The sequence below is a fragment of the Salmo trutta genome, chromosome 30 (genome assembly GCF_901001165.1).
Source record: "Salmo trutta chromosome 30, fSalTru1.1, whole genome shotgun sequence".
NCBI classification, from domain to species: domain Eukaryota; kingdom Metazoa; phylum Chordata; class Actinopteri; order Salmoniformes; family Salmonidae; genus Salmo; species Salmo trutta.
Window position 1 is genome coordinate 43,256,311 of NC_042986.1, and position 23,498 is coordinate 43,279,808.

Consider the following 23,498-nt stretch of genomic DNA (forward strand, 5'->3'; position numbering starts at 1 on the left):
TGAAACTGTACTGTATTAGAGTACTACAGCAGTACTGACTGAAACTGTACTGTATAAGAGTACTACAGCAGTACTGACTGAAACTGTACTGTATAAGAGTACTACAGCAGTACTGACTGAAACTGTATTGTATAAGAGTACTACAGCAGTACTGATTGAAACTGTACTGTATACGAGTACTACAGTAGTACTGACTGAAACTGTACTGTATACGAATACTACAGCAGTACTGACTGAAACTGTACTGTATAAGAGTACTACAGCAGTACTGACTTAATATGAGTACTAGTCTAGTACTATGGTGATGCATTTCCACTGAGTCTTACCCCCCACCAGTGGTTAGCCAGTGTTTAATGTTCCCTACACAGTCCCTATTCCCTACATAGTCCCTATTCCCTTCAGTCCCTATTCCCTCCACAGTCCCTATTCCCTACACAGTCCCTATTCCCTACACAGTCCCTATTACCTACACAGTCCCTATTACCTACACAGTCCCTATTCCCTACATAGTCCCTATTCCCTTCAGTCCCTATTCCCTATACAGTCCCTATTCCCTATACAGTCCCTATTCCCTATACAGTCCCTATTCCCTATACAGTCCCTATTCCCTACACAGTCCCTATTCCCTATACAGTCCCTATTCCCTACACAGTCCCTATTCCCTACACAGTCCCTATTCCCTATACAGTCCCTATTCCCTTCAGTCCCTATTCCCTATACAGTCCCTATTCCCTTCAGTCCCTATTCCCTCCACAGTCCCTATTCCCTACACAGTCCCTATTCCCTACACAGTCCCTATTACCTACACAGTCCCTATTACCTACACAGTCCCTATTCCCTATACAGTCCCTATTCCCTTCAGTCCCTATTACCTACATAGTCCCTATTCCCTACACAGTCCCTATTCCCTTCAGTCCCTATTCCCTACACAGTCCCTATTCCCTTCAGTCCCTATTCCCTATACAGTCCCTATTCCATTCACAGTCCCTATTCCCTATACAGTCCCTATTCCCTTCAGTCCCTATTCCCTATACAGTCCCTATTCCCTTCAGTCCCTATTCCCTATACAGTCCCTATTCCATTCACAGTCCCTATTCCCTATACAGTCCCTATTCCCTTCAGTCCCTATTCCCTACACAGTCCCTATTCCCTTCAGTCCCTATTCCCTATACAGTCCCTATTCCCTTCAGTCCCTATTCCCTATACAGTCCCTATTCCCTTCAGTCCCTATTCCCTATACAGTCCCTATTCCATTCACAGTCCCTATTCCCTATACAGTCCCTATTCAAATCAAATCAAATCAAATCAAATGTATTTATATAGCCCTTCGTACATCAGCTGAAATCTCAAAGTGCTGTACAGAAACCCAGCCTAAAACCCCAAACAGCAAGCAATGCATGTGAAAGAAGCACGGTGGCTGGGAAAAACTCCCTAGGAAAAACTCCTGAGAAAGGCCAAAAACCTAGGAAGAAACCTAGAGAGGAACCAGGCTATGAGGGGTGGCCAGTCCTCTTCTGGCTGTGCCGGGTGGATATTATAACAGAACATGGTCAAGATGTTAAAATGTTCGTAAATGACCAGCATGGTCAAATAATAATAATCATAGTAATTGTCGAGGGTGCAACAAGCACGTCCGGTGAACAGGTCAGGGTTCCGTAGCCGCAGGCAGAACAGTTGAAACTGGAAACTGGAAACTATTCCATTCACAGTCCCTATTCCCTACACAGTCCCTATTCCCTATACAGTCCCTATTCCCTTCAGTCCCTATTCCCTATACAGTCCCTATTCCCTACACAGTCCCTATTCCCTATACAGTCCCTATTCCCTACACAGTCCCTATTCCCTATACAGTCCCTATTCCCTATACAGTCCCTATTCCCTATACAGTCCCTATTCCTTTCACAGTCCCTATTCCCTTCAGTCCCTATTCCCTATACAGTCCCTATTCCTTTCACAGTCCCTATTCCCTTCAGTCCCTATTCCCTATACAGTCCCTATTCCCTATACAGTCCCTATTCCCTATACAGTCCCTATTCCTTTCACAGTCCCTATTCCCTTCAGTCCCTATTCCCTATACAGTCCCTATTCCCTATACAGTCCCTATTCCCTATACAGTCCCTATTCCCTACACAGTCCCTATTCCCTTCAGTCCCTATTCCCTTCAGTCCCTATTCCCTATACAGTCCCTATTCCATTCACAGTCCCTATTCCCTATACAGTCCCTATTCCATTCACAGACCCTATTCCCTATACAGTCCCTATTCCCTACACAGTCCCTATTCCCTACACAGTCCCTATTCCCTACACAGTCCCTATTCCCTATACAGTCCCTATTCCATTCACAGTCCCTATTCCCTATACAGTCCCTATTCCCTACACAGTCCCTATTCCCTACACAGTCCCTATTCCCTATACAGTCCCTATTCCATTCACAGTCCCTATTCCCTATACAGTCCCTATTCCCTATACAGTCCCTATTCCCTATACAGTCCCTATTCCCTATACAGTCCCTATTCCCTACACAGTCCACTCCTTCTGACTATACAGGGAATATATCAGGATGCCATTTGGGCTGTATGTAGCCCATGTCTATGGCCCAGCGCCTGCTCAGTGTATAGAAACCTATGTAAATAGTAACACTATTACATATATCCAGGTTGTTATCTAGTCTCTCTCTTGTTATGGTTAATAATATTGTATGGTTTGGTTAATGAATGCATCAACAGGGAGTTTTGAAAAATGAAAAATGACATGTAGTTACTAAACATGAAATGAAATAATGTGATAAAATAAAATACGTTTGGGGTAAATTGTTTCTGATTTCATCATGTGAGCTATAGTCTGGCCCAACATACAGAGGCTGTGTGGAGAGACTAGGACTTCCTCCCAAATGGCCCCCACCATTCCCTATGTACTGCACTACTTCTGTGGTTCCCTTGTCAAAGATAATGCACTATGTAGGGAATTGCATGCCATTTGGGGCACAGCCTACATGTGAGAAAATACAGTGCCATGCAAAATTATTCACCCCCTTGGCATTTTTCCTATTTTGTAGTTTAAATGGATTTTTATTTGCATTTCATGTAATGGACAAACACAAAATAGTCCAGATTGGTGAAGTGAAAAAAATTACTTGTTTCAAAAAATAAATAAAAATGGAAAAGTGGTGTGTTCATATGCATTCACCCCCTTTGCTATGAAGTCCCTAAATAAGATCTGGTGCAACCAATTACCTTCAGAAGTCACAGAGTTACTTTACACACAGGTGGACTTTATTTAAGTGTCACATGATCTGTCACATGATCTCAGTATATATACACCTGTTCTTAAAGGCCCCAGTCTGCAACACCACTAAGCAAGGGGCACCACTAAGCAAGGGGCGCCACCAAAAACAATATCCGAAACTTTGAACATCCCACGGAGCACCATTAAATCCATTATTAAAAAATGTAAAGAATATGCCACCACAACAAACCTGCCAAGAGAGGGCCACCCACCAAACCTCACGGACCAGACAAGGAGGGCATTAATCAGAGAGGCAACAAAGAGACCAGAGATAGCCCTGAAGGAGCTGCAAAGCTCCACAGCGGAGATTGGAGTATCTGTCCATAGGACCACTATAAGCCGTACACTCCACAGAGCTGGGCTTTACGGAAGAGTGGCCATGAAAAAAGCCATTGCTTAAATGAAAAAATAAGCAAACACATTTGGTGTTTGCTAAAAGGCATGTGGGAGACTCCCCAAACATATGGAAGAAGGTACTCTGGTTAGATGCGACTAAAATGTAGCTTTTTGGCCATCAAGGAAAACGCTATGTCTGGCGCAAACCCAACACCTGTCATCACCCCAAGAACACCATCCCCACAGTGAAGCATGGGGATGGCAGCCTCATGCTGTGGGTATGTTTTTTCATTGACAGGGACTGGGAAACTGGTCAGAATTGAAGGAATGATGTATGGCGCTAAATATAGGGAAATTCTTGAGGGAAACCTGTTTCAGTCAATAAAACAGATTTGAGACTGGGACAGAGGTTCACCGTCCAGCAGGACAATGACTCTAAGCATACTGATAAAGCAACACTCGAGTGGTTTAAGAGGAAACATTTAAATGTCTTGGCCTAGTCAAAGCCCAGACCTCAATCCAACTGAGAATCTGTGGTATGACTTAAAGATTGCTGTACACCAGCGGAACCCATCCAACTTGAAGGAGGTGGATCAGTTTTGCCTTGAAGAATGGGCAAACATCCCAGTGGCTAGATGTGCCAATCTTATAGAGACATACCCCAAGAGACTTGCAGCTGTAATTGCTGCAAAACTTAGCTCTACAAAGTATTGACTTTGGGGGGGTGAATAGTTATGCACGCTCAAGTTTTCATTTTTTTGGTTTTATTTCTTGTTTGTTTCACAATAAAAAATATTTATCATCTTCAAAGTGGTAGGCATGTTGTGTCAATCAAATGATACAAACCCCCCAAAAAATCAATTTTAATTCCAGGTTGTAAGGCAACAAAATAGGAAAAATGCCAAGAAGGCCAGCATCCCGGAGTCACCTCTTCACTGTTGACGTTGAGACTGGTGTTTTGCGGGTACTATTTAATGAAGCTGCCAGTCTGAGATATGAAACTGCCACAGCATCAAGTTGATCAAGTTGTTTTCAGTGTATTTACTGCATGCTGCTGACATAAATGATTTAATGAACCAGTTACAGTTCCCCTGTACAGTACAAAGAAATGTCAATAGAGAAACAGATCAAACAAAATCAAGTGCAGCTATTTTGCTGTTATTCTAGCTACACAGTTTGACGTGACTGTGTTAGCCGTAGTTGGCTAGCTAGCAAGATCAGAGCGTTGCCAAACATTTAGAAACGAACGATTGGGTCACGTCCATAGTTCGAGAACAAAAATACTGAACGACTGGGCCGCGTCCATAGTTCGAGAACAAAAATACTGGGTCGTTCAGTAAAAAGACTTCTCGACTGGGTCGTTCAGTAAAAAGACTTCTCGACTGGGTCGTTCAGTAAAAAGACTTCTCGACTGGGTCGTTCAGTAAAAAGACTTCTCGACTGGGTCGTTCAGTAAAAAGACTTCTCGACCCGGGTCCCGTCTCTGGTAACCGAACCAATAGAACACAGATGCGTCGGGACTAGGCCTATATTTTCGTTGAGGGAGGAAATGGTAGCCTATGAATACATTTCTCAAAATAACATTTTTGTATTTTTTTATTAAATTGGTAACCAGTTGTTGTGCAAATCAAAACAATTTTGCAAGACTGTGCTGACCTACGGTACTCTGCTTTGCCTCATACCTATGACTGCAGCACAGCCGTGCTAAAAATGCTGTTTAGCACAACAACGGATTACCTCTCGTGTTGCTTTTAATATAGCCCATGTCTCCTCAGTTGATACACCCACAAAAAAAGGTTAACCTCCCTACCACACAATACAACCTGCTGCAGGGCTGGAGAGAAAGGTTTACCTCCCTACCACACAGACCTATATAATGAATCAAATCAATAGAAACCAACAGCACACTACCCTGCATCCCACTGCTGGCTTGATTCTGAAGGTAAGCAGGGTTGGTCCTAGTCAGTCCCTGGATGGGAGACCAGATGCTGCTGGAAGTGGTGTTGGAAGCCCAGTAGGAGGCACTCTTTCCTCTGGTCTAAAAAAAAGTATCCAATACCCCAGGGCAGTGATTGGGGACATTGTCCTGGGTAAGGTGTCATATTTTGGATGGGATGTTAAATGGGTGTCTGTCACTGCTGTCATAGGAAGGAGCGGACCAAAGTGCAGTGTGTGTGTCGTTCCACATTTTATTTTCACTGTGAAACTATGCAATACATACACAATAAACTGAACGAACAAAAACAACAAACTGTGACGTAGAGTTGAAACATACACTAACTCAAAAACAATTTCCCACAAACACCAACTTAAGTATGAGCTCCAATTAGAGACAACAAGGACCAGCTGCCTCTAATTGGAGATCATCCCAAACAAAACCCAACATAGAAATACAAAACTAGAACATAACTACATAGAAAAACTCAACTAGAAAACCCCCCTCTCACGCCCTGACCTACTGTACCATAGAAAAGATAGTGTCAAGACTCTCTGTGGTCACTAAAGATCCCATGGTACTTATTGTAAGAGTAGGGGTGTTAACCCTGGTGTCCTGGCTAAATTCCCAATCTGGCCCTCATACCATCACAGTCACCTAATTATCCCCTGCTTCCAGTTGGCTCATTCATCCTCCTCTCCCCTGTAACGATTCCCCAGGTTGTTGCTGTAAATGAGAATGTGTTCTCAGTCAACTTACCTGGTTAAATATAAAGAATTATATAATGAGTCAAATAGATAGACATGAAGACAGATTTAATGAGTCAAATAGATAGACAAAGACAAATGTAATGAGTCATCAAGGATCTCTGTACTTCGCTCTGTTTATCTTTCCCTCGATCCTGACTAGTCTCTCAGTCCCTGCTGCTGGAAAACATCCCCACAGCATGATGTTGCCACCACCATGCTTCACCGTAGGGATGCTGCCACCACCATGCTTCACCGTAGGGATGCTGCCACCACCATGCTTCACCGTAGGGATGGTGCTGTCACGCCCTGTCACGCTCTGTTTCACCTGTCTTGTGCTTGTCTCCACCCCCTCCAGGTGTTCCCCATTATCCCCTGTGCATTTATACTGTGCCTGTGTTTTCTGTTTGTGTGTTACCAGTTTGTCTTTTCTCGTCAAGCCTAACAGCGTGTTTTTTCCCATACTCCTGTTCTCTCTAGTCCCTGTTTTCTAGTTCTCCCGGTTTGGACCATTTCTGCCTGCCCTGACCCTAAGCCTTCCTACCACTCTGTACCTTATGGACTCTGCCCTGTATTACTGACCTCTGCCTGCCCTTGACCTGTCGTTTATCTGCCCCCTCTTTTTGTAAATAAACTTATGTGATTCGAACTGTCTGCATCTAGGTCTTATCCTGAGTTTTGATAGGTGCCAGGTTTCCTCAAGACGTGACGCTTGGCATTCAGGCCAAAGAAATCAATATTGGTTTCATCAGGCCAAAGAATCTTGTTTCTCATGGTCTGAGAGTCCATTAGGTGCCTTTTGGCAAACTCCAAGTGGGCTGTCATGTGCCTTTTACTGAGGACTGGCTTTCGTCTGGCCACGCTTCCATAAATTCCTGTTTGGTGGAATGCTGACCAAGGCCCTTCTCCCCCGATTGCTCAGTTTGGCCAGGCGGCCAGCTCTAGGAAGAGTCTTGGTGGTTCCAAACTTCTTCCTTTCAATCAGGCCTTTATGGTAGAGTGGCCAGATGGAAGCCACCGCTAAGCATCACGTCTTGAGGAAACCTGGCACCATCCCTACGGTGAAGCATGGGGGTGGCAGCATCATGCTGTGGGGATGTTTTTCAGTGGCAGGGACTGGGAGACTAGTCAGTATTGAGGGAAAGATGAACAGAGAAAGTACAGCGAGATCCTTGATGAAAATCTGCTCCAGAACGCTCAGGACCTCAGACTGGGCCAAAAATATCCAATTTGATTGGATCTTCTTCAAACTATTGAGCCTGAGAAAGCTCCTCCTAGCCATGATCTAAGGGCCTATTCCCCTTTATTAATTCTAATTCAATGATCTATACAATCTCAGTACATACCTCTCAGGTTGCTTTTCAGCAACATGTCGACATCTAAAGCAGGGTTTCCCAAACTCGGTTCTGCCCCCCCCCCCCCTGGGTTCACGTTTTGGATTTTGTCCCTTTGCACGAGACAGATGATTCAAATAAGCAACTCATCATCAAGCTTTGATTATTTTGAATCAATTGTGTAGTCATATGGCAAAAACCAAAACATGGCCCCAGGACCGGGTTTGGGAAACCCTGATCTGAAGTACCCAAAAGCGCTCTTGCAGTGGAACTGTTGGCCTGGTTGTTTGACTGCCCTCTAGATGTTCTATAACGTTCCAGCCAGGGTGAATTTCCCTCTGCAAAACATGAGTAATTCAGTCAGATGTTGTAAAAGACTTTAACATACTGTAAGTACAGAAACATAAAATATCCTCTCTATTTAAAAGTCATACTAGCTAATATATTGACTTGTATTTAAAAAAATATACCTTCTCCGTATTCATCTTAATCTCATGTACTATGTTTAAATAAAAAAAATGTATTTAAATAGCTAAATTAACCATAAACCAGTACAACCATCTCAATACTGAGCTTGCTAACGGTAGCCGTTAAGCTAATAGCAACCCCCATAGGCTTGACAGGCTAGCATTAGCGCTGTTAGCTTAGCATTAGCGTATACAGTTAAAATACAAAAAATACAACTCTGTAATATATAACATTTGGGTGAGGAGATGCCAAGGCCTAGACCATATAAACGGAGTAGAAAAGAAACCACACTATTACCTCAGAGAAGCTATAAATCAATATGTTCAACACAGAATATGATCTGGCTCCCAACATTTTTCTTAGCCGCAAACCCAGTCAAGATCGCTAACAGTTTTCACCCAGTTAATTGACACATTTAAACTTTACGATTCCAACATAAAAGCTAAGTTTCACTCAGATAACCATTTCGACTTTAACATTTTCTATAGATAATGTGCTTGAATACACCACAACACTATTTATATGCTCCAATCCAGATGTGTTGGTCATTACTGAGACATGGTTAAGGAAGAGTATTTTGAATACTGATGTTAAACCTTTCTGGTTATAACCTTTTTTTTGGCAAGACAGATCTTCCAAAGGTGGTGGAGTGTCAATCTTTACCAAGGATCACCTTCAGTGCTCGGTTGTCTCCACCAAGTCTGTCCCCAAACAATTTGATTTGCTGGTTTTAAGTTTTAAACGTTCAAATAGCTCTTTGTTGACTGTTGCTGGGTGCTATCGTCCTCCATCAGCATCGGCCTGTACCCTACCTGCCCTAAGCTCTCTCCTGGCCCCTTACACTAAGTCTGAATTTGTCCTTCTTGGTGACCTAAACTGGGACATGCTTAAACCACCTGACCAAGTCCTGAAGCAATGGGACTCCTTAAATCTTTCTCAGATTATTACCAATCCCACAAGGTTTGACTCCAAACACCCAGAAAATGCTACTCTCCTTGATGTTATCCTGTTTTCATAAAGGCTGCTCAGTGAAATGACCTGTCCTGATTTGTCATAGACACTTGCTAAAAAACTATCATGAGCAAGCCTTCCTTCATGAACTGACCTCTGTAAATTGGTATAGAATCAGCTTGATCCCCTCTGTCAAGGACGATAGGACATTCTTTTTTTTTATATTTTCAGTGGTATTGTTAACAAACACACCCCCATAAAGAAAATGAGAATTAAAAACAGGTTCAGCCCCTGGTTCGACCGTGATTTTGCAGAGTTACTCCATCTCAATAATTGCATTTGGCGAAAGGCTCTGCACACACATACTTAGGCCGACTGGCTATTGTTCAGGCAAATAAGTGCACTCAAGCTTTCCGGAAGGCCAAAGTCAGTTACTTTAAAGAGCAGTTCTCTCTCTGTGGGTCTAACCCCAAGAAGTTCTGGAAAACGGTTAAAGACCTGGAGAATAAACTCTCCTCCTCACAGCTGCCCATGTCCCTTAATGATGATGTGGTTGTTACTGACAATAAACACATGGCTGAGTGTCACGAGCGGGATGAACAGTTTAAGGAGTGAGTCAAGCGCAGGAGACTGAGGTCCGTTGGAACAAACTTAATTTAATAATCCAATGGCAAGATCCATATATGGCTGAGAGCATAACAGTCAAAAATGACTAAACGAAGCTCTGCTCAAAAGGCAGACGGGGCGCAGCCCGGCAACCCTAATGCCTATACAATAAACGTAACACCACACGTAACAAAGAACAATCCCGCACGAATCCTAGCTAAACACAGACAGACTAAATACCCCCCCACTAATGACAAACACAAAACAGGTGCAATCACAAAACAGACATAACTAACAGACACTGAAACACAGATCGGTGGCAGCTAGTAGGCCGGCGACAACGACCGCCGAGCGCCGCTCGACCGAGGAGAGGCGCCACCTTCTGTGGATGTTGTGACACTGAGCTCTTTAATCACCACTTCATTAAGTCAGAATTCCTATTTGACTCAGCCATGCCTCCTTGTCCGTCCAACTTTTCCTCATCTCCCAGCCCTTCTAAAGTCTATATCCTCGGTTGCAACAATCACTACCGAATTCCAAACTGCCTCTGGAAGCAAACTCAGCACAAGAACTGTTCGTCGGGAACATAATGAAATGGGTTTCCATGGCCGAGCAGCCGTACACAAGCCTAAAATCACCATATGCAATGCCAAGCGTCGGCTGGAGTGGTGTGAAGCCTGCACAGAGCCCTGACCTCAACCCCATTGAACACCTTTGGGATGAATTGGAACGCCGACTGCGAGCCAGGCCTAATCGCCCAACATCCAGTGCCCGACCTCACTAATACTCTTGTGGTTGAATAGAAGCAAGTCCCTGCAGCAATGTTCCAAAATTTAGTGGAAATCCTTCCCAGATGAGTGGAGGCTTTTATAGCAGCGAAGGGGGGGACCAACTCCATATTAATGGCCATAATTTTGGAATGAGATGTTGGACGAGCAGGTGTCCACATTTTTGGTCATGTTGTGTACCTGTTTAAGAGAACAAAAGAAAAAATACATTAGGAGAAGCGATAGAGTTCTTACAGGTGTCTTCTTCGAGTGTTGTTAAGGAGAGAGGGGAGATGCCAACTGCTGTTCTCCGTCGCCCCCTGCTGGTGGCAACAGGCATAAACAATTCCCAATGGAAATCCCTTGCCCAAACTAATAGTGGTTACAAACATATACAGTCATTGATTACAACAATATCTAAACCATGTTTTACAAATACAATGTGATTCCATAACTTTATGCACAGCCACAACTATAGTGTACAATAATAAACATTCATACCTAGATAGGTTTCTGTACGGTTTCAAAATGTGTACATCACAAATTATAAATTTACAATAGTTTACACCATCTCAATCTCAAAATGAGAAGGCGACATCTACAGTAGATACAAAGATATGACAAAGTTGTCATACATTTGCCTAACTCTAAATGCAATTAGAAAATTATTAATCCCTACATGTGAGATTTATGATTTGTTTAAAATATGCCATGTAAAAAAACAAAAACAAAAAACACGTTTTGTTTCTGGAATACATTTCAAAGCAATAAATGCATTGGGAAAAAAGTACATTTTTCATGATGAAAACACATATTATAATTTTTGTATGGGGGGTATGAGATTTATATACTGTATGTTATTAACATATATTAACGTGTTTGTCACCATTATATGGGTTTTAAATATATGATCATATATTTTTTTTAATTGATGTCACATTCTTTCATTTATAAGGCCATATGTATTACTTTTCCGCTCTTATTGCAGAAACTCTCTCTTGTCAGAACATGCTTCTCCTCGGTGTCCAAAATGGTCGACTCAAGGAGTTCAGTTTACTCGCCACTGTCATCACTACATGTAAGCTCTAACGTCAGAGAGTTTGGAGAGAAAGCAACAACTAATGCCACGTTCAAGTGATAGTCGGAACTCGGATTCTCTGACTTGCTAACTGGTTAAAAGCGGAATGTGTAAAACTACAACCAGTAAGCAAATCGGAAATGTCAGCGTTTTCCTACTTCCGACTACCATGTAAACATAACTGGAAACTCGGACAAAAACAAGGTCAAATTATATCAGGGCTCTTCAGGTCTGAAAGTTGGAGTCCCTAGAAAGGTGCCCGATTTTTCTACTTGGAATTATAAGTTGGATTATCGTTCAAAATATTTTCTTCCTTCATTGGAGCTCGTTTAAAATTTTTTTTTTTTTAAATCGAGTTCCCAGTTGTCTTGGATGCACGGAAGTCAGAGATTTCCGATTTCTCAGTTGATATGAACGTGGCAATATATCTCGTCTGACTCACTTGCATAAACCGAGCCACCACATGCACCCGGCGCCTCCTACCCCCTCCTCCACATCCTCCTCTTTGTGAGAGGATCTGAGAGGAGCTGCAGTGTGTATTGGCCACTCTGCGGTGCTTCAGAATGGCGGAGGGGGGCGACAGGTGCAGTAGATACGCGATGCTGAACGGGGACCGCGGGGGATGGACCGACTAATCAACCCCGCCGCTCATTCTGTCAGCATCAGGACCACAGCCAGACAGATTTGGACTTAGAATTCTATCTTCAGGATATATTAGACCGCAATAAACTTCACCACTACGAGATGGAGATATAAGGGGGCATATATGGAACACCTTACCTTTTTAGGCTAATTTATGAAATTGTTGAATCTGTCTTGAAGACTCGTGTTCCATAGTGTGCTTGTCATATTTGCTGCGAGTGAGGCGACACACGCACGTCGGTAGTCTGCCATGATTGAAATGCGTAAAAACGACCCTTTAACCAAATCAGCTATGCGTCTTATTTTTGACATATTAGCGTGTGAATGCGTTGGGCTGTGGAGACATTAGTGAGCAAATCCCAGGATGTTTTTATTGGTGGTTTTTGTCGCCGCTGCGTGACGGTGTTTCTGTCGGTGTGTGTTCAGAACCCCCGATCGTTTTCCATACCATCTCTCAACACTACGGCAGCCTGCGTGCCTCAAAGCTAAAACAATAACGTGATAACGGGACACTGTACCGGACTGGGGACTGACTGGATCGGTGTTGCCGCGGTGCACCAGACAGAACAGGCCAGCCTTGCACTCTACCGTCTGAAGAAAAGGAACATAGAGGAGGCGGATTCCCTCACTATATAAAATACGTCATCTTATCAAATCGACAAAAAAAAAATTGGGATTATTCGAGCATATGGAGAGATAGGATCAATGATTATTTCCTCAAGGCTTCTTCATATCCTCCTTCAACCCTGCAGCACAAGACAGGCAAGAAGAAGTATGGAGGCAGAGAATGCTGCAATCTACTGACTGGGTATGACACTACAAAAACAATATATCAAGCATTAAGACAGGAAGGAGAAGGCATCCGGACAGTCTTAATAAGAGGGCAGAGTGGAGGCTGCTGGTTAGGTAGTGTGGAGCAGCTAGATGAAGATCAGTAGTGATTTCTCCTGCTCTAAAGTCTTCACATGAAGCTTCCCAGTATTTATGGGGCGAGCTGAAACCCCACGAGGAGAGTTTACAGTGCAGTGTTTTCAGCCTCAGAGACAGAGGGTGAGAGAGACATTGGGAGAGAGAGATACAGAAGGAGAGAGAGAGACACAATGAGAACAGAATTCAGAGCTCCACACATTCACCCAGAGTAGACACTCCTACCTGCTATTAGAGCTCCACACATTCACCCAGAGTAGACACTCCTACCTGCTATTAGAGCTCCGCACATTCACCCAGAGTAGACACTCCTACCTGCTATTAGAGCTCCACACATTCACCCAGAGTAGACACTCCTACCTGCTATTAGAGCTCCACACATTCACCCAGAGTAGACACTCCTACCTGCTATTAGAGCTCCACACATTCACCCAGAGTAGACACTCCTACCTGCTATTAGAGCTCCACACATTCACCCAGAGTAGACACTCCTACCTGCTATTAGAGCTCCACACATTCACCCAGAATAGACACTCCTACCTGCTATTAGAGCTCCACACATTCACCCAGAGTAGACACTCCTACCTGCTATTAGAGCTCTACACATTCACCCAGAGTAGACACTCCTACCTGCTATTAGAGCCCCTACACATTCACCCAGAGTAGACACTCCTACCTGCTATTAGAGCTCCACACATTCACCCAGAGTAGACACTCCTACCTGCTATTAGAGCTCCACACATTCACCCAGAGCAGACACTCCTACCTGCTATTAGAGCTCCACACATTCACCCAGAGTAGACACTCCTACCTGCTATTAGAGCCCCTACACATTCACCCAGAGTAGACACTTCTACCTGCTATTAGAGCCCCTACACATTCACCCAGAGTAGACACTCCTACCTGCTATTAGAGCTCCACACATTCACCCAGAGCAGACACTCCTACCTGCTATTAGAGCTCCACACATTCACCCAGAGTAGACACTCCTACCTGCTATTAGAGCTCCACACATTCACCCAGAGCAGACACTCCTACCTGCTATTAGAGCTCCACACATTCACCCAGAGTAGACACTCCTACCTGCTATTAGAGCCCCTACACATTCACCCAGAGTAGACACTCCTACCTGCTATTAGAGCTCCACACATTCACCCAGAGTAGACACTCCTACCTGCTATTAGAGCTCCACACATTCACCCAGAATAGACACTCCTACCTGCTATTAGAGCTCCACACATTCACCCAGAGTAGACACTCCTACCTGCTATTAGAGCTCCACACATTCACCCAGAGTAGACACTCCTACCTGCTATTAGAGCTCCACACATTCACCCAGAGTAGACACTCCTACCTGCTATTAGAGCCCCTACACATTCACCCAGAGTAGACACTCCTACCTGCTATTAGAGCCCCTACACATTCACCCAGAGTAGACACTCCTACCTGCTATTAGAGCCCCTACACATTCACCCAGAGTAGACACTCCTACCTGCTATTAGAGCCCCTACACATTCACCCAGAGTAGACACTCCTACCTGCTATTAGAGCTCCACACATTCACCCAGAGTAGACACTCCTACCTGCTATTAGAGCTCCACACATTCACCCAGAGTAGACACCCCTACCTGCTATTAGAGCTCCACACATTCACCCAGAGTAGACACTCCTACCTGCTATTAGAGCTCCACACATTCACCCAGAGTAGACACTCCTACCTGCTATTAGAGCTCCACACATTCACCCAGAGTAGACACTCCTACCTGCTATTAGAGCTCCACACATTCACCCAGAGTAGACACTCCTACCTGCTATTAGAGCTCCACACATTCACCCAGAGCAGACACTCCTACCTGCTAAGCTTAAACTACTCGACTACCGCAGTGTGAGTGTTTTTACTGATCTTAATTTGTCCTTTCGGGATACAACCCCTCCTCCTCCTCCTTTTTTTTTTTTTGGCCTTTTTCTTGGAATGGATGACACAGAGAAAGAAGAGCTCTTTTCCAACAGAGGATTGCAGAGGACGTTGTTGACCTTCTACAATTTGTGAGATAAACTGTCATATAATATATAACACGTACTCAGGAATATAAAGCTAGACAGAGAAAATCGTCATTTATCTACCCGAGCGGTGACAGAGAAAGACAAAACTGTCAAGCTCTTTTCCTTCTTATTTTAAATTGATGTAGATTCAAAGTTGATCCTATTCAGGAAGTGTTCTAAACGGACCAGGAAGTATAACGTGAAAGAGTTCAGACCTCTTCCATGACCTCATGCATCCTTCCTGTCCGTTAAACTATATAACCTGAGATAGAAAGATGTCTATCCACTTTGATCAGGGCCTCATCTGTCAGCCTCTCCCATCAGTTAATCTCAACTCTTCTGCTTCTTTGGATATAACTCAGTAATTTGTAGACAATCTGACTTGGTGACATTGTCTCATATGATTTCAGAAGATGGGACTCTGACCCCTTCAAGATCACCTGACCTGATTGGACCAACCGGATGTTCAAGGCGCCAATCGACGTCTCTGGCAGGGCAAAACCAGGAACTATAACGTCTTGATCCTCTAGAAGGACCTTTTTAAAGTCGCCCCTCTCCCCCCCACGTCCTTCCGGTGGGGGGGAGGGCATTGCAGTGAGCCTATCACAGCTCGGGATTTGGTCAATTCATTAGCCAGTTAGCCTATCACAGCTCAAGACTGGTCCCTTTGTTAGCCGGTTAGCCTATCACAGCTCAGGACTGGTTCTTCATTAACCAAAGCCTATCACAGCTCAGGACTGGTCCCTTCGCTAGCCAGTTAGCCTATCACCTGTGAGGTTACTGAGACCAGGACCAGACCGGCAGCATGGAGCCTAGTCAGGGTCACGGCCAGGGCAGCCCAGAGAGCACTAACCGGGCCGTGGAGTATCTCCTGGAGCTCAACAACATTATAGAGAGCCAACAGAAGCTCCTGGAGACCCAGAAAAACCGTATCGATGAGCTGGAGGTTCAATTAGACCGACTGGCCCAGGAGAATAAAGACCTACGCCTCGACCGCCAGCGACCATTACCCTCTGAACCCCCACCGCCACCCTGCCCACCGCCACCGCCTGCCACCAAAACCAACACAGCCGTACCCTCTGTACCAGTCCGCCCTGTTCAGGCCCAGTCTTATAATCGTACCAGTACCAACACTACAGCCATACTGAACCCCAACCCCGCAGCCCTTCCACCCCCACCCCCGGTGCCTGCACGGGATCAACGCAAACCTCAAACCCCCAAGACCCCACGCCGTACCCCCCACACGCCCCAAACCCCCAAACGAACCCCAGTCACCACCCAGACCCCCCGCACTCCGCAGACCCCCAAACGGACCCCAGTCACCACCCAGACCCCCCGCACTCCGCAGACCCCCAAACGGACCCCTCACACGCGGCTGACGCGAACCATCTCGACCGGAACAGGCACCAGCTTCGTGGAGATGGAGAAAGAGAGACTGGAGAGGATGGAGGAAGAGAGGACAGAGAGACTTCACAGCTCCACCTTGGGAAATCCCACCAGCCACCACCATCACCACAGCCACAGACAGTAAGTCATTACCTTACCTTTTAGTGTGTGTGGATGTTAGACTACAAACTCCACTGCTGAACAGTTCTTCGAGAGCATTCAATCAAATTTATTTACAAAGCCTCTTCTTACATCAGCTGATGTCACAAAGTGCTGTACAGAAACCCAGCCTATTTTCAAATGTTCATAGATGACCAGCAGGGTCAAATAATAATAATCACAGTGGTTGTCGAGGGTGCAACAGGTCAGCACCTCAGGAGTAAATGTCAGTTGGCTTTTCATAGCCGATCATTCAGAGTATCTCTACCGCTCCTGCTGTCTCTAGAGAGTTGAAAACAACAGGTCTGGGACAGGTAGCACGTCCGGTGAACAGGTCAGGGTTCCATAGCCGCAGGCAGAACAGTTGAAACTGGAGCAGCAGCACGGCCAGGTGGACTGGGGACAGCAAGGTGTCATCAGGTCAGGTAGTCCTGAGGCATGGTCCTAGGGCTCAGGTCCTCCGAGAGAGAGAAAGAAAGAAAGAGAGAAAGAGAGAGAGAATACTTAAATTCACACAGGGCACCGGATAAGACAGGAGAAATACTCCAGATATAACAGACTGACCCATTCACAGACTGAGGCATTCTCTTGAGTACGTTCTTATTAGGACGAGAGTGTGGAGAACGCATACATTTTACATTTAAAAAGAACTGCAAACTCCAATGCTACTACATTACCTTTTACCTTTTTAGAGTAAATTGTATCATCAACATGTCGGCTGCTCATCTATGCTGGACTTTGCTGGATCACGACTACCCTCTGTAACTATTGTTAGCTATATGTCAAACATTTGTAGATCGGACCATCTGATTTAGTTTAATACTTCATTATTGTCAGTAAAGCAATTAAGACTGTTAATCCGTTTGTGTTTTGTATTATTTAGCTACATTGAAATTTGGTTAACAAAAGTAGCTAGCTAACTTTAGTAGTAGCTAAGCTAGCTAACTTTAGTAGTAGTTAAGCTAGTTAACTTTAGTAGTAGTTAAGCTAGCTAACTTTAGTAGTAGCTAAGCTAGTTAACTTTAGTAGTGTCTAACCTAGCTAACTTTAGTAGTAGTTATGCTAGTTAACTTTAGTAGTAGCTAAGCTAGCTAACTTTAGTAGTAGTTAAGCTAGTTAACTTTAGTAGTAGTTAAGCTAGCTAACTTTAGTAGTGTCTAAGCTAGCTAACTTTACTAGTAGCTAAGGTAGCTAACTTTAGTAGTAGTTAAGCTAGCTAACTTTAGTAGGGTCTAAGCTAGCTAACTTTAGTAGTAGCTAAGCTAGCTAACTTTAGTAGTGTCTAAGCTAGCTAACTTTAGTAGTAGCTAAGCTAGCTAACTTTAGTAGTGTCTAAACTAGCTAAATTTAGTAGTAGCTAAGCTAGCTAACTTTAGTAGTAGCTAAGCTAGCTAACTTTAGTAGTGTCTAAGCTAGCTAACTTTAGTAGTGTCTAAACTAGCTAACTTTAGTGGTAGCTAAGCTAGCTAACTTTAGCAAGAGACAACTCGTGTTTACATTATATGCATTAGCAACATATTTAACATAACGTTAACATAGAACATTACTAGCATAGATAATGACCAGTGCAGTAGTTCTAGGTAATCCCTCATCATGATCCATGGTTTGTCACGACTTCCGCCGAAGTCGGTCCCTCTCCTTGTTCGGGCGGTCGACGTCACCGACCTTCTAGCCATCGCTGATCCATTTTCCATTTGTTTTGTCTTGTCTTCCATCACACCTGGTTCCAATCTCATCAATTACATGTTGTGTATTTAACCCTCTGTTTCCCCTCATCTCCTTGTCGGTGATTGTTTGTTTGTATATGATGTGCAAGTTATGTTCTGGTGCGCGACGGGTTTTGTACCCACTTTTATTATTTTGTATATTTTGGTTTTCGGAGTTTTGTGAGCACTTATTTAAACGACTCGGTTTATACCAAGTTCGTTCTCCTGTGCCTGACTTCCCTGCCACCAACACGCACCCATTACATGGTTATTTAGCAAGCTGCCCCAAGTTAAATGGCTAGGTAAGATATCATTACTCATAATCCATAGCTACATGGGCTACTACACAGACTGCAAGGACTCTGTCAACCCTGGGGAAACATGCCAATATAATCTGATTCTAGCTACGCTACAAAGAAATATCCGGACGATACAAGAGACGCGAAAGCTAGGAGGATATCCATCCGGAGGAAGCAATGAGAGGTGGCAGTGGGTCTTCACAATGACTATAAGTGATCAATTGTGGTTTTCTGATATTGTCACGCAGTCAGCACTTGGTCCTCTTCGTCAGATTTAAATTTTTGAAGTGAGAGAGCTGGAGTCCTGTGATGTGCATGCCTGTCACCTTAACACAACTATGCCCTGTAAACTATGCCCAGTACAGAGAAAAATGTATGAAATGTATGCATTCACTACTGTAAGTCGCTCTGGATAAGAGCGTCTGCTAAATGACTAAAATGTAAATGAAAAAATGTAAAAATTACTGCCTCAATCTGCAGCCAGCCAGCCAAGCGAATGGCAGTACAAACGATACAAGATAACTACATAAACAAACATTTCATTATCAGCTAGCTATATGGAATTGTAGTAATCTAGCTAGCCAGATAGTTTAACAGGCAAAAACAACCTAAAACTAATGTATGCAAGGTAGATGACTAGCTAACTAAACCTACCAATTCATTGTGGCTAGGTAGCCAGTTAGCTCTATTGACTTATTATGGGATTGCGACCTATGCCCACTACGGTGGGTATTGTAGGCAGGTAACCATGACAAAATTAACACAGAATGTATTTATTAACGTATCAAGATAAAATATTGTATTCAGGCAACATATGAGATGTGAATGGGAAACATTTCATTCCCGAAGACAGTTTATTTTCTCTCGCTTCATCACAAATAATGTCCGCCATAGATTTAAAAAAAATGTTTTTGTCTTTTTTTTTTTTTTTTACATGGTTACATCATATTTCTGTCCATATTTCTGTCCATATATCTTTCTTTGAAGCATCGATGCGTCGAAATGTGTATAATCTGAGTGACTACACATCCGAGAAGTCAAATCAAATTGTATTGGTCACATACACGTGTTTAGCAGATGTTATTGTGGGTGTAGTTAAATGCTTGTGTTTCTAGGTTCAACAGTGCAGTAATATCTAACAATTTCACAACAATGTACACGAATCTAAGTAAGGGAATGGAATTAAGAATATATAAATATTTGGACTGTCAGACCGGTATAGACTAAGATAAAGTAGAATATACATGTTAACCTTCAAGACTGTTGGAAAAGCATTTCAGGTGAAGCTGGTTGACAGAATGTAACCTTTATTTAAACTAGGGCAAGCCAGTTAAGAACAAATTCTTATTTACAATGACGACCCAGACGACACTGGGACAATTGTGCGCCGCCCTATGGGACTCCCAATCACGGCCAGTTGTGATACAGCCTGGAATCGAACCAGGGTCTGTAGTGACGCCTCTAGCACTAAGATGGAGTGCCTTAGATCGCTGCGCCACTCGGGAACCCAAGAATGTCAAGCGTGTGCAAAATATATTTTGATTTGTTTAACACTTTTTTTTCATTACTACATTATTCCATATGTGTTATTTCATAGTTTTGATGTCTTCACTATTATTCTACAATGTAGAAAATAGTACAAATAAATAAAAACCCTGGAACGATTAGGTGTTCTAAAACTTTTGAACGGTAGTGTATACACATGAGATGAGTAACGCAAAATATGTGAACATTATTAAAGTGACTAGTGTTCCATTCCTTAAAGTGGCCAGTGATTTCTAGTCTATGCCTATAGGCAGCAGGGTCTAATGTGCAACTGATGGCTATTTAACAGTCTGATGGCCTTGAGATAGAAGCTGTTTTTCAGTCTCTGGGTCCCAGCTTTGATGCACCTGTACTGACCTTGCCTTCTGGATGGTAGCGGGGTGAACAGGCAGTGGCTCGAGAGGTTGTTGTCCTTGATGATCTTTTTGGCCTTCCTGTGACATCGGGTGGTGTAGGTGTCCTGGAGGGCAGGTAGTTTGCCCCCGGTGATGCATTGGGCAGACTGCACCACCCTCTGGAGAGCCTTCCGGTTATGGGCGGTGCAGCTGCTATACCAGGCGGTGATACAGCCCGACAGGATGCTCTCGATTGTGCATCTGTAAAAGTTTGTGAGGCTTTTAGGGGCCAAGCTGAATTTCTTCAGCCTCCTGAGGTTGAAGAGGCGCTGTTGAACCTTCACCACGCTGTCTGTGTGGGTGGACCATTTCAGTTTGTCCGTGATGTGTACGCCGAGGAACTTAAAACGTTCCACCTTCTCCACTACTGTCCCGTCGATGTGGATGGGGGTTGCTCCCTCTGCTGTTTCCTGGAGTCCACGATCAGCTCCTTTGTTTTGTTGACGTTGAGTGAGAGGTTGTTTTCCTGACACCACTCCACCAGGGCCCTCACCTCCGAGCTCTGTTTCGCATACTTTGATTTGGAATCATACTCCAACTTATGCGTCCTCCTATTTCAAATCAAAGTTTATTTGTCACATGCGCCGAATACAACAGGTGTAGTAGACCGTACAGTGAAATGCTGAATACAACAGGTGTAGTAGACCTCACAGTGAAATGCTGAATACAACAGGTGTAGTAGACCTCACAGTGAAATGCTGAATACAACAGGTGTAGTAGACCTCACAGTGAAATGCTGAATACAACAGGTGTAGTAGACCTTACAGTGAAATGCTGAATACAACAGGTGTAGTAGACCTTACAGTGAAATGCTGAATACAACAGGTGTAGTAGACCTTACAGTGAAATGCTGAATACAACAGGTGTAGTAGACCTCACAGTGAAATGCTGAATACAACAGGTGTAGTAGACCTCACAGTGAAATGCTGAATACAACAGGTGTAGTAGACCTCACAGTGAAATGCTGAGTACAACAGGTGTAGTAGACCTCACAGTGAAATGCTGAATACAACAGGTGTAGTAGACCTTACAGTGAAATGCTGAATACAACAGGTGTAGTAGACCTTACAGTGAAATGCTGAATACAACAGGTGTAGTAGACCTTACAGTGAAATGCTGAATACAACAGGTGTAGTAGACCTCACAGTGAAATGCTGAATACAACAGGTGTAGTAGACCTTACAGTGAGATGCTGAATACAACAGGTGTAGTAGACCTCACAGTGAAATGCTGAATACAACAGGTGTAGTAGACCTCACAGTGAAATGCTGAATACAACAGGTGTGGACCTTACAGTGAAATGCTGAATACAACAGGTGTAGTAGACCTTACAGTGAAATGCTGAATACAACAGGTGTAGTAGACCTTACAGTGAAATGCTGAATACAACAGATGTAGTAGACCTCACAGTGAAATGCTGAATACAACAGGTGTAGTAGACCTCACAGTGAAATGCTGAATACAACAGGTGTAGTAGACCTTACAGTGAAATGCTGAATACAACAGGTGTAGTAGACCTTACAGTGAAATGCTGAATACAACAGGTGTAGTAGACCTCACAGTGAAATGCTGAATACAACAGGTGTAGTAGACCTTACAGTGAAATGCTGAATACAACAGGTGTAGTAGACCTCACAGTGAAATGCTGAATACAACAGGTGTAGTAGACCTTACAGTGAAATGCTGAATACAACAGGTGTAGTAGACCGTACAGTGAAATGCTGAATACAACAGGTGTAGTAGACCTCACAGTGAAATGCTGAATACAACAGGTGTAGTAGACCTCACAGTGAAATGCTGAATACAACAGGTGTAGTAGACCTTACAGTGACATGCTGAATACAACAGGTGTAGTAGACCTCACAGTGAAATGCTGAATACAACAGGTGTAGTAGACCTTACAGTGAGATGCTGAATACAACAGGTGTAGTAGACCTCACAGTGAAATGCTGAATACAACAGGTGTAGTAGACCTCACAGTGAAATGCTGAATACAACAGGTGTAGTAGACCTCACAGTGAAATGCTGAATACAACAGGTGTAGTAGACCTTACAGTGAAATGCTGAATACAACAGGTGTAGTAGACCTTACAGTGAAATGCTGAATACAACAGATGTAGTAGACCTCACAGTGAAATGCTGAATACAACAGGTGTAGTAGACCTCACAGTGAAATGCTGAATACAACAGGTGTAGTAGACCTCACAGTGAAATGCTGAATACAACAGGTGTAGTAGACCTCACAGTGAAATGCTGAATACAACAGGTGTAGTAGACCTCACAGTGACATGCTGAATACAACAGGTGTAGTAGACCTTACAGTGAAATGCTGAATACAACAGGTGTAGACCTTACAGTGAAATGCTGAATACAACAGGTGTAGTAGACCTTACAGTGAAATGCTGAATACAACAGGTGTAGTAGACCTTACAGTGAAATGCTGAATACAACAGGTGTAGTAGACCTCACAGTGAAATGCTGAATACAACAGGTGTAGTAGACCTTACAGTGAAATGCTGAATACAAGCCCTTAACCAAAAAGTAAGAAATAAAAGTAACAAGTAATTAAAGAGCAGCAGTAAAATGACAACAGCGAGGCTCTATACAGGGGGTACCGGTACAGAGTCAATGTGGAGGCTATATACAGGGGGTACCGGTACAGAGTCAATGTGGAGGCTATATACAGGGGGTACCGGTACAGAGTCAATGTGGAGGCTATATACAGGGGGTACCGGTACAGAGTCAATGTGGAGGCTATATACAGGGGGTACCGGTACAGAGTCAATGTGGAGGCTATATACAGGGGGTACCGGTACAGAGTCAATGTGGAGGCTATATACAGGGGGTACCGGTACAGAGTCAATGTGGAGGCTATATACAGGGGGTACC

At 43.8% G+C, this 23,498-nt stretch overlaps 1 protein-coding gene across 1 annotated transcript in view; it reads left to right on the plus strand.

Annotated features, from left to right (window-relative positions):
- Positions 1-12,083: 12,083 nt before the first annotated feature.
- Positions 12,084-23,498, plus strand: part of LOC115168787 (putative uncharacterized protein DDB_G0290521) — a 75,957-nt gene continuing 64,542 nt past the window's right edge. Inside the window, exons 1-2 of the mRNA XM_029724342.1 lie at positions 12,084-12,957; positions 15,530-16,646. Coding sequence (XP_029580202.1) covers positions 15,925-16,646 — 722 coding nt within the window. The 5' untranslated portion in view covers positions 12,084-12,957; positions 15,530-15,924. The remainder of the gene's footprint in view (positions 12,958-15,529; positions 16,647-23,498) is intronic.